At 32.7% G+C, this 12,697-nt stretch overlaps 2 protein-coding genes across 2 annotated transcripts in view; both read right to left on the reverse strand.

Moving 5' to 3' along the window:
- Positions 1-2,898: 2,898 nt before the first annotated feature.
- Positions 2,899-6,842, reverse strand: LOC117984034 (UDP-glucosyltransferase 2-like). Its single transcript, XM_034970683.2, has 4 exons — positions 6,009-6,842; positions 5,619-5,841; positions 4,265-4,484; positions 2,899-3,908 (listed from the first exon to the last, which is right to left on the reverse strand). Exons 1-4 carry the CDS (start codon positions 6,837-6,839, stop codon positions 3,623-3,625), a joined length of 1,560 nt encoding a protein of 519 aa, XP_034826574.1. The 5' UTR covers positions 6,840-6,842; the 3' UTR covers positions 2,899-3,622.
- Positions 6,843-7,462: 620 nt separating this feature from the next.
- The window catches only part of LOC117984036 (uncharacterized), a 59,429-nt gene continuing 54,194 nt past the window's right edge, over positions 7,463-12,697 (reverse strand). The window contains exons 5-11 of the mRNA XM_034970685.2: positions 12,365-12,587; positions 11,952-12,171; positions 11,487-11,698; positions 10,633-11,061; positions 10,034-10,090; positions 9,646-9,942; positions 7,463-7,704 (exon numbers count right to left, since the gene is read on the reverse strand). Coding sequence (XP_034826576.2) covers positions 7,463-7,704; positions 9,646-9,942; positions 10,034-10,090; positions 10,633-11,061; positions 11,487-11,698; positions 11,952-12,171; positions 12,365-12,587 — 1,680 coding nt within the window. The remainder of the gene's footprint in view (positions 7,705-9,645; positions 9,943-10,033; positions 10,091-10,632; positions 11,062-11,486; positions 11,699-11,951; positions 12,172-12,364; positions 12,588-12,697) is intronic.

Consider the following 12,697-nt stretch of genomic DNA (forward strand, 5'->3'; position numbering starts at 1 on the left):
TGAAGTTCGGCATGCAGATAGCTATTATGATGTAGGCATCCGCTAAGAAAGGATTTTTCAAAATTCAACCTCTAAAGGGGTAAAATATTGGTTTGAAATTTGTATGAAAGTCTGTCAGTCTTGAAGTTGTCGATATTGTCTATAAAGAAGTTTTGTAGTTCATATTTTTGCAATTAGCAGTATGACATATTTAATTAAGCTAATATTATGTTAAAATCTCATAGTTAAAGATCAACCCTAAGGGTGTAAAATAGGGGTTTAAAATTTGTGTAGTTCACGCGGACGAAGTCGCGGGCATAAGCTATAGTATAAATATATTTTAAGGGGAAAAATGTAACATAAATTAATGTAACCCAACTTGTAGGATATATTAGACGGCAGTAAAATTATGATGCGTCAAAACAAAAATATTGACCACACAACATGGTCAAAGCAAATTGCTTCCGGCTGATTTATGTCTTGGACGTGACTGCAATATTATTTTCTGTTCTAATATCAACTAAAATAATATTATAATTTAGGGAAAAATGTGATAAATACCCATTTTGTGAAATACTTATAAAGACGGGAGTAAAATTCATCATCATTATCATCATCGCCGGCTCACTACTAAGCTGGGTTTCCTTTCAGAATGAGAAGGGCTTGGTTACCTAGCCTACCACGTGGCCAATGTGCTGATTGATAGATGATGCACACATCTTTGAGAACATTCAAATCAAATCAAATGGTTTTTTTCAAAATAGGTAATAAATTACACTTTTTGATAGTCGGTTGTTGCATTTGTAAGAAAGCTACAAGGGTTCCAATCGCGCCCAGGTCTGAGAAGAGCCCACAACAAACTCAGCCGTGTATTATTTTTATTATCAAGATTTATTATTTTTGGATAACTCTCAGGCATGCAGATTTCCTCACGATGTTTTCTTTCACCGATAGAGCGCTAGCTTAAAATGCACATAACTTCGAAAAAATAGAGGCCCTACCCTAGATTATGTTTAGTAAACTTGTAAAAGCAATAGCGTTTATTCATTACTTAAAAGCCTTCGATTCGATTTCACACGCTGGTTAAAGTATCATCAAGAGATACCTAACAGCAAAATACATAGATGTTACAGGCCAACATAATATTAAAAAATTGTAGAGCCTTTGTGAAATTAGATAGGATTGGCGCTTAATTCCCGATAAACAGAGGCGTTAGACAAGGAGACCCAATCTCACCAAAATTTACGGCTAAAATAGAGCACATTTTTTACTAAAGCATCTATAGGTAAAGATGATATTAAAACACTTTTTTCTCAATTTAAGTATTAGTAATCACCCCGCCGCGCGGGTTAGTGCGGGGGCTGTGAGGGTGTGTGGGGCGTTACCTCTCGATTGCCATCTCGACCTGTGGCATACCTACTAAAAGTACTTATTCATATTACAACAGATGTGAAACCAATCGAATTATCGTTTTACATATTATATCAATATCAAATAGATTTGATCTAAAATCATAAAGTTAACGTTAGTAGATATCGTTAGTAGGATACTCTCAGGCCAATCGAATTAAGCCGTTAACGATTATTCGATACTTACTTAATAATAACCGGGATCGAGGCCTAACGAGGTTTTCTAAAGGCAGTTCCGTTAAAATAGGATCATTTATTATTATTATTCTATCGATTCACAAGTGATCTATTAAGTCGTAACAGAGTAGATAGGATAGAAACTCTTAGTTTAATCACATTATTTATACCAGTACCCGTACTATAAGATTTTACGTCTCACCAGACGTTGCTAGAATTCGGGTACTGTTAATAAAATATTTGTTGTTTAATCACTTAGTGCTTTTTTTGAGTACTAGATGGAGTTCGCGCGATGATGCCCGCGACTCCAGTCGCGGGCATCATCGCGCGAACTCCATTAGGTTACTGAAAATCCCGTGGGAACTCTTTGATTTTCCGGGATTCAATGTAGCTGATGTCCTTCCCCGGGATGCAAGCTATCTCTGTACCACAATTTTTCAAAATCAGTTGAACGGATGGGCCGTGAAAGGTTAGCAGACAGACAGACAAATGTTCGCATTAATAATATTATGATGGATTTATTCGATTTATGTGCTTAGGTAATATTAGGTATAACTTGCTCAGTTACAGTACAAACAGTTAAAGACAAAATAAACGTCTTAAATTACAAATTTAAAGTTTCGCGAATTTAAAGTTTTGCGTAATTGCTCGCAAGGATTAAAACGGCGTTTGCTCAAATTGTCGTTTTAAGGGTTCCGTAATCCGTACGCAAAGGGTAAAAACGGAGCCTTATTAATGTCACTCTGATATGTCTGTTTGTCCGTCTGTCTGTCTGTCTGCGTGTCAAAAGTCTCTAGCTAATTTACGACATGAGTTACAAACGTGATATTTGATGTAAAATACTGACCCAAAACTGGACTTTAAATTAGAAATTTGATTAAACTATTTTCCAGGGTGCTCCCATACATGACAAAGGAGCCAGATTTTTTTTAATTCTTACCCTAGCATGTGGGATATCATTGTCTATAACTCATTGATTAGAGCACAAAACTATTTTTTATTCATTTTTCTTAAAAAATAAGGAAATGGAATGGAATTGGAACAGCTATTATGACGTAGACATCTCTGCTAAGAAAGAATTTTTGAAAATTCAACCCCTAAGAGAGTAAAATAGGGGCTTGAAGTTTGGGTAGTCCACATGGACAAAGTTGCGGGCATAAGCTTGTGGTTAAATAAAGCAAAACGTAACATCACTGTCGATTATATAATTACAAAACATTTACTTCTTTGCATAAGATAAAATAATGTAGCTAGATATAAGTATTATCTCAAATCAATTGAAAAATGAGATAAGTCTTTATCATAATACAGATTATTCTTTTAATTAGGTCTACTATCAACAGTATTGCGTCATTGGAATACCTATGTGACTGAAATAAGATAAAAATTACGTGCGACAGAAATAGTTGGTTATTTATCTACCTACACTACTTCTTGTTCTCACTGTTCTACTTTGAGTGAACTAGAGTGAGGGTTTGATCCTAAATCAACGATATGTCAAATATTAGGCTATGGGGAAGTGAAATCGAAGAAAAATACGGCTACTTTAGCGTCAGATGTACTAACATTGAATGCCTGCCAGTGACGTCCAAGCATCGACGTTTTGTAAGAAGTTCTCTACCAGATCCTCGATTTTTTGTGGAATTTTTGTTTACTATTTTATAATTCTTAATTTGAAAGTATTAATAATATTTGTATGTAATAATATTATGCTATACTTAGTTGAGATTATTATGATATTTTTAACGTCATACGAGATAATATTATGATTTAACTATTTGAAAAACTAAATAAAAAACAGCAAAACACAAACTTAAATTTTACAAAAAGATGTTCTACTTAAGTGGGATCTATCTCTGCTAAATTAGCGAATGGCATAGAGCTACCGAAACAAAAGAATGAAATAAAAATAAATTAATAAAGATACTGTACAAAACTTAATACATCATAACTACACAAAATAAACACTAACAGGTTGCAACAAAAAAATCTAAGTATTTACATTATAACAATAATTATAAGACTAATAAACTAACTATTCTTAAATAATCACTGTTCTAATATATTTTTAACTTGATATTTGTCCTGTAAGTATTAAACACGAATTTTAAAATTGATTTCATTACCCAACACACAATAGCTAAGATTGTTACTAAAATTACGAATATAATAAGCACTAGCTTTATTTCATAGTATTCTGTCCACGGCATATCAGCAGCGGGCGCTTTTAAGTGTCCTCCACCGTACTTGATAATATGTTCTGTCCACCAAACAGCATTATCCAGAGGCTTAATGGGATATTCTCTCATAAGTGACTTTAGTCGTGTTATATTTTTCTTGAAGCTTAAACAAAATAACAACATCATTAATATCATGCAGCCATAGAGTGAACAATATTTTGAAAATAAGCGTAAGTACAAAATATTATAGCCTACCAGTTTGGAAAGTATAATAGGAGCTGACAATTCTATTAAGTAAACTTGAATCTAAATTAAAAGTAAAAACAAAAAAAAAACATTAAATTAAAACTAAAATAAATTAAATTAAATCTAAAACCTCATCGAGACCGCGCAGCGAGGCATTGTACCCAAGATGATGCCAGCATTACCCTTTGAATGGGACAAACTAATTCCTTGTCCAAGGTAGCTACCAGCTCTCGGGTTATCATATGATATTATTATTATTATATTATAGCCTACCTGTTATCATTCATAATTTCTTCAATAGATTGCTTAAATTTTTGTTCTGTCAAAGTCGTTATATCCAATTGTAGTCCAATATTATGGTGAACATATTTCTCAACATTATACCATTGATCCACTAACATCGGTATGCCTATCATAGGCACTTCAGCATCTATAGCTTCATCTGTCGATTGTAAACCTCCTTGGGTTATGAATAATTTAATTTTTGGATGTCCTGTAAAATTAAAAAAAAAAGTGAACAAAATGTTTCGTAAATGCAGTTCTGAAAAATTCAGAGTAGGCATATGTTTTAAAAAAATTAAAAATTATGAAAAAAAACTAGATGACGCTTATGACTTCGTCCGAGTAGAATTGGGGTTTTTTTAAAATCCCGTGGGAACTCTTTGATTTTCCGGGATAAAAAGTAGCCTATGTCACTCTCCAGGTCTTTATCTATAACGATGCAAAAAATCACGTCAATCCATTACACTATTGCGACGTGATTAAAGGACAAACCAACAAACAAACACACTTTCGCATTTATAATAAGGGTACTGACAGATTACAGTCATTCATAATTTTTAAATTTTTTAAAACGCATAAGCGTACTTTTAATGAAAATAAAATGGCAGTCAGTGGAGACTGCTGGCAGAAGTGAAAACTTAAAAATGAAATACCAGAGATTTTTTCAAATTAATCGTAGTGTCAAAAATTAAAATTTCACAATTTGTAAATTAAAACCAGTGACATTAGTTTAGTTTTTAGTTTTTTACATCTATAGGCACTCCGAGCATTAGCATGTCAGTGACGCAACTTCGAAGTTTTTACCCATCCCAAAATCCCTCAACGCGCTATCGATATAAATAGAATTATTAATCAATGCACGTAAAGAAATTTTCACTTGGTCCTCACTGTTCGATAGTACCTAGTGGTAGATGCATCCGACTATTCGAAAGTACTTGTAAAAGTTTACTTGAATAAAAAAGATTTTTATTTTCTATTTTATTTCACTATTCATTACTTACTAGTTATTACTATTTCTAAGAATATTGGGATTATTTTTCCAAGTTTTGCTACACAACATTAAGTATTATACCTGTATTAGAATAGCTGATTTTTTCTAGTTTAACTACTATAGTCCGTGACAGGTTGAGATGGCAATTGGGGTATGAGGGGCAGGGACACCCCACACACCCGCACGTCACCCGCGCTTGCCTGCACCGGGTTGGCACGGGGACTGTGCGGGTGTGCGGGGCATTCCCTCCCCGATTGCTAATTCAACCTGTCGCGTACTATGTACAGTAGAAAAACTCCGAAAAATATTCCCACCTCTGAAATGCCCACCCGAATACGATCTACTACTACTTACTTATAAGATCCGGTTGAGGAAACCACTTAGATATATTGATATTTTTTGAGCGTCCAGGCAAAATGTCTTTGTCATATTTCCACAAAACGTCATATGGTAATTCAGAAAAAACTTTTGTCATAATCTTGATCTTTTCTGGAGGAAGTAGTGATGGCAAAACGTTGGTACCAAAACTAACATATATTACTCCATGCTTTGAAGAATCTAAATAATTTTTAAGATCCTGAAAATGTGGTAAGCAAACATATCACAAAAATTAAAGTTGCTGCCTAAAGAAAAAAAATTGACAATTATTTTTTGTAGGTAGGTACAATTTTTTTTGTTACAAATATTTTTAATTTATATCTGAACTATTTTAGATAAATATTGAAAAAAATATAAACCACTTACTGTAGGCAATTCCTTAACTTTAGTTTCATGAATACCTCCAATGAAAAGAACGCTTGGTGGTACGGGATGATTGTCAGCCCATAATGGATGTTCATTCAGAAACAACATTTGAATTTTTTTCGTCAACTCTGGAAAGGTTGGAGTATCCTTGCCAAAAACTTTTTTCATTATTCTATGATCGTAATCATCAGATTCGGTAATTAAAAACTCGAACAAGAAGTGCCCTAACAGTTCAATGCTCTTTTCCAGTAGAGAAAGATGATATAACCGTTGTCTTCCAGGTGTTGGGTACAATAATGGATGTACTGGAGCACCCATAGTATGGTATTGTGCAGGGACAGCCCCAAACGAACTAATGGTAATAACCGGTCCATCAAATATATGTGAAAATCCCATCACGGCTCGATTACACGCTTCAAGTAGCAACAAATCAAAATAGTTCCTGTCCTTCTTTAAAATTTCTTTCACTTCCAATGTTTGCGCTTGTGCATAAAAGATGTTGGTAAATTTTTCAAAAACTGCTTTTACTTGCACTAATAGATCTCGTTTATTTCCTGTATGATGTTGATAAAGACCTTCCCAAATTTCATACGAGATGTCATGAACGTCAATTTCTGTTAAATTGGATGGTGTTTTCCCCTTTGGAAAGACTGGATCTGTCGTGACGACAATCACTTCATGACCACGCGCTGCCAAAGCTTGTGTTAAGGGACGAAATACCAGTTGATGACTTATTGAAGGTGTAGGAAAGTATGCTAATATCCTCGCACCTTTTATTCCAGTTATCACAATGGCAGTTAGTAAAAAAAATAAACTTTTATTTTTATCCATGATTAATTTTGAGTAAGTAACTGACGAGAATTTGTTGCAGAATGCCTTTATCGAATATGAATTGATATATTATAGCTGTTATCAATGACGAAATTGACTGTAGGCTGATTTTAACTGATAACGTGTTTTAATTTCATTAAGTAAATTATTCGAGGACGCCTGCCTATAATTCTGATGTCAAAATAACTAATAGATACTATTAATAACTATTGACCATAATATAATTTATTAAATACTTAAGTACATTTTAACAAAACAAATGACTATTAACTATAAATTACGTGTAATAGTTTTTATACATACTATTTTATTTTTCGACTCAAAATTCTAGTAGGTATCTATTTACAATATTATTCAATTATTCACATGCAATAAACAGACAATCCTTGTATCATGTTGTATCACACTTTATTAATTACATGTAACTATTTAAACAAATAAAAGAGACATTCTCACAATATTGTATTTTATTAGGCCACTTTTAACAATTGAACATTTTAGTGAGTACTTTCGACTCTCAAGACCATAGAGCGAGTACTGCTCACAGATACTAACCTATGATAGTATGCTACATCTTTCTCCTTACAAATACAATCCTAAAACCTAAAATTCTTAATTACTAATTACGATGAAGTATCATAATACTGCAAATAGTTAGGGGGCCTTATGAGTCTTTTGGGACGTTCATAGTTCTCCAATTTGGTCAATAATTTGTCTGGTGACAAATCTTGTAATGTTTGTTCTTCCAAAATTACACTTTTTTTAATCAACGGTTTTAGTTGAGATGTATTTCTTCTCATATAATTATCTTTATCATCCTTTATTATGAAGGATCTTGGAGAACTATGTGCGCTTACAATATCAGCTGGCAACCAAACATTATCTTTCAAAAACATAATCTTGTCCCCTTCTTTAAAATTATAATTAAACTGTTTAGCATTTCTGTCATAGTTTCTTTTATTTATTTCATTTCTTTTAACTTGAAACTCAGTAAAATTAGCTATGACCCTTGGTATCAATAATTTGTCATGCATTGGTAATATTGATCGGATATTCCTACTCATCAATAGTTGTGAAGGCGAATATGGACTATTAATCACTGGGCTGTTACGGTATTCTAATAGCATTAATTCAATATCTGACTTCACTTCCTTACACTTTTTAAGCATACTCTTTGCAACACCTACAAATCTTTCTATAAAACCATTTGATTTTGGATATAAGGGGCTGGATGTTACAACTGAAAAACCCCATTGTTTTGCGAAATCCTTAAATTCTTGTGAATTAAATGGCATATTATTGTTGCAAAATGTCAAAAAATCACAACCAATCTTTTGAAATGGGAGTTTTGGAATTTCATCAATAATCATAGGTTCCTTTGCTTTCTTCACGCTATATTTTTGGCACAATGGACATTGACTTACCAATGAAATAATATCATTTTTCATATTAGGCCAAAAAAACAACGACTTAGCCCTGCCCAAAGTTTTAGTTGTACCAAAATGCGATGAATGAACTTTTTTTAATACTATTTTCTGAAGTGAATCTGGTACTATAATTCTGTGATTTAAATAAACCAGTCCATTTTCCACAAAAACATCATCTTTGAATTTCCAATAAAACTTAGCATAATCTGGAACTTTATCAATACTCTTTGGCCACCCATTTTTATAAAAATCAATTAACTTCTGCATTAAAATGTCACTAACAGTTGCCTCAACAATATCACTTAAAAATTCATCACTAACATTGACTGAATGTACCACTACATCCAGAGAATTTTCAACACTCACACAATCAGCTTTAGAAGATGCTCTACTAATAGCATCTGCAATCAACATTTCCGACCCTTTTACATACTGTACATCAACATCATAAATATTAAGTTTTAACCTTATCTTTCTTAAACGCTGAGATGCAATGCAGTGAATTTCTTTTTTCATCAATGCAACTAACGGTTGATGGTCAGTTTGTATGATAGTGTGTCTTCCATAAATATAATAATGAAATTTTTTGCATGCAAATAATATGGCCAAAAATTCCTTATCAATTTGTCCATATTCACATTCAGCATCATTTAGACTTTTTGATGCAAATGCTATTGGTTGATTATTTTGTAATAATACACAACCAATTGCATCCTTTGAACTATCTGTTTGAATGGTTAACGGCTTATTAGGATCAAAATTTCTCAAAACAGGTGGACTAGTTAAAACATTCTTAATTTTTTGTATACAATTATCATGACTCTGATTCCAGACAAAATCAACATTCTTTTTTAATAGCTCTCTAAGTGGTCCAGTTAGTTCTGAGAGATTTGGAATGAATTCTCTTAAGTAATTAACCATTCCCAAAAAACGTTGCAAACTCTTCTTGTCATTAGGTACATCATAATCCATTAACGCCTTAACCTTATTCTTATCAGGTAACAAACAGCCATTAACTATTTCATGTCCTAAATATTTAACAACTTTTGGCAAATATTGAAATTTTTTCAAATTGAATTTTATATTTAACTGTCTAGCCCTATCTAAGACTTTTTTTAAATTTACATCATGTTCCTCCTTTGTATGTCCAAAAACCAAAAAATCATCAATATAAATAAATACATTGTCAATCCCTTTAAAACAAGTTTCACAAGTTTCTTGAAAAATTTCAGCGGAAACATCAAGACCAAAAGGTAACACATTAAATTGATAAGTTCCAAATGCAGTGGAAAAAGTACAAATTTTTCTACTGGACTCTGCAAGTCCAATTTGCCAAAAGGATTCTTTTAAATCCAACACCGAAATATATTTTGCATTACCAATCTTAGCTTTCAGGTCATTAATGGTGGGTATCTCAAAATATTTTTTCAAAATACATTTGTTCAAATCACGTGGATCTAAACACACCCTAATGTTATTTTCATCTTTTTCAACAACCACTATCCTATTAACCCATTCAGTAGGAGTATCCACTTTAGATAAGACACCCTTATTACATAACCGTTCCAATTCAAATTTGAGCTTTTCCTTCAATTTTAAAGGTATGCGATGTGGTGGTTTAGAAACAGGCACAGATCCTTCTTTTAGTAAAATTTTGTATTCGATAGGAAATTTACCTGAACCAGTAAAAACATCAATATATTTATCTATAAGAATCTGTTTTTCTGGGCTATCTGAACTTAGATTTTCCACATCTACGCTACTAACCTGTTTCTTTCGTTCTATAAGGCCTAATATAATGCAAGCATCTTTGCCAAGAGTTGGCTGAAAGCACGAGTCAGTTACTATGAAATCAATGTAAAAGTGCTTATCTTTTAACCTCACTTCCAATAAAACACTCCCGAATACTCTAATATTTGTCTGATTATAGGCATGCAATTTAAATTTACAACATTTTAAATTCAACTTCTTACTGTCGCATAACGAATGAAACACATTATATGGAATCAAATTGACATCTGAACCTGTATCCAACTTAAACTTACAACTCTCTTTATCTTCTAAAATGAGTGTCTCCGTCCACTCAATAGAACAAATATTAACATTTACACTATTACAATAAAACTCATGGCCAGATTCTCCTCCAGAAAACTGACTAAAAGCCACTGTTTTAACTTGCCTAGTACGGCACACTTTAGAAAAATGGTTAAACCGATTACACTTTTCACACTGTTTTCCTCTTGCTGGACAGAGTTGCAATTTCCGCTCATGCTCATCACCACACCATTTGCACCGTATCAACATGTTTAATGTCTTCTTTTCGATGAAATTTTTATTAACTTTATTAACCTGAACATTTGAAGTACCTTGAACTTCAGCAGCGTGCTGATTCTCAACCTCCGCCAGTCTTAATCTTTTTATAACATCATCCAATAAAACATCACCCTCCTTGATTAACTTTTTCTGAGTCTTTTTATCTGTAGTACCAAAAACTAACCTATCTCTTATGGCCTCCTCTTCTGAACCAAACTTGCAGCCCTTAGTCAGTTTTTTGAGATCATTTACAAACTGGTCAAAAGGTTCTTCCTCCTTTTGAGACCTTTGGTAGAAAAGGTATCTAGAATATAAAACATTTTGTTTTGGCTCAGAATACTCTCTGAACAACTGAATTACTTGCTCATAAGTAGCATCGCTAGCAAGGGAAAAATTATTAAAAATTTTCACGCCTTCTTCACCAATTATATTTAGAAGAATCGCAATTTTTCTCTCATTACTGGTTTTGTTAAGACCCGCGGCTGTTAAATATATGTTCACATTCTGTTCGAAAAACTTCCAATTTTCAGCCAAGTTTCCTAGTACATCCAATTTCTCTGGTAAGTTGAATGACGAAACCGCCATTTTGTTGCTTGATGTTTCTTGCTTACGATTTTATACGTAGGTCAACAAAGACTGCGCCATGTATCATGTTGTATCACACTTTATTAATTACATGTAACTATTTAAACAAATAAAAGAGACATTCTCACAATATTGTATTTTATTAGGCCACTTTTAACAATTGAACATTTTAGTGAGTACTTTCGACTCTCAAGACCATAGAGCGAGTACTGCTCACAGATACTAACCTATGATAGTATGCTACAATCCTAATATATTTTTAATTTTATGTTTGTTCTTAATAAGTAACAGATCAATTTAAAGCTCGATTTAATAAGCCAACCTAATAAAATTAAGACAGTTATCATTATTATCAGTATAAGAAGCACTAGTTTTACTTCATAGTATTCAACCACCGACATGTTAGCTGCTGGTGATTTGAGATGACTCCCGCCGTATTTAATGACGTGTTCTGTCCACCAAACAGCAAGGTCCAGAGGTTTAATGGGATATTCTCTCAAAATTGTCCGAAGTCTTGTAATATTATTCTTGAAGCTAAAAATTGGAAATAAAACAATTAATATAATTTTAGTTTGCATGAAATTAAAATTTTGACAAACTATTTTTGCTAATAAATGTATGATAAGTCAGACAAATGATTCTATAATAATATGTATAATAGTGAAATAAAGCCTAAACAAGTGTCCATAGAAGACAATATGAGAATGTTTGTCACTTTAAATACAAACAACTAAAGTTTCAATTAATTGCGCATATTATAGAAACAATTTTATTGCTATTTCATTACCTTTTATCATTAATTACTTTTTCAATGGAATCTTTCAACTCTTGCTCTGTTAAAGTTGTTATATCTAATTGCAGACCAATATTATGATAGACATATTTTTCAACATTGTACCATTGATCTACTAACATCGGAATACCAATTACAGGCACAGCAGCATCGATAGCTTCGTCAGATGACTGCAATCCTCCCTGGGTTATGAATAATTTGACATTTGGATGTTCTGCAAATGTGAAAAAGAACTTTTTTTTAGATAAAACTTAAAGCTAGCCTTATCTTATTACTAAACAAATCATGCCCACGTGGAATGGTGTCAAGAATACTGGCTGCATCTCTGCGCTGGACAGCGCAGAAATGCAGATGCATTAAAAAGAAGCAAAAATTCACGCTGAGATCATAAATAAATAAAAGCTTACTTAAAAGATCCGGTTGAGGAAACCATTTTGATAATTTAATATTTTTTGACTGTCCAGGTAAAACATCTTTATCGTATTTCCATAAAACGTCATAAGGTAGTTCAGAAAAGACTTTTACCATAATTTCAATACTTTCTGAAGGAAGAAATGATGGCAAAACATTGGTACCAAAACTAACGTAAATAATTCCATGCTTTGAGGAATCTAAGAAGTTCTTGAGATCCTGTAAAGATAAAAATCAAAATATTTTTTAACGGTACTGTTCTCTAAACATTCTATCAAAAAGCCATCTCCAAACTGATGTCATATTTTGTGATACTTTGGGTGTTTGCC

Source organism: Maniola hyperantus, chromosome 7 (genome assembly GCF_902806685.2).
Source record: "Maniola hyperantus chromosome 7, iAphHyp1.2, whole genome shotgun sequence".
NCBI lineage: Eukaryota > Metazoa > Arthropoda > Insecta > Lepidoptera > Nymphalidae > Maniola > Maniola hyperantus.

Coding starts and splice junctions, on each gene's coding strand:
- LOC117984034 (XM_034970683.2), bottom strand. CDS start 6,839: ATGGATAAAAATAAAAGTTTATTTTTTTTACTAACTGCCATTGTGATA. Junction 5,842..6,008: donor AAGTTAAGGAATTGCCTACA/GTAAGTGGTTTA, acceptor CCACATTTTCAG/GATCTTAAAAATTATTTAGA. Junction 4,485..5,618: donor TCCTCAACCGGATCTTATAA/GTAAGTAGTAGT, acceptor TTAATTTTACAG/GACATCCAAAAATTAAATTA.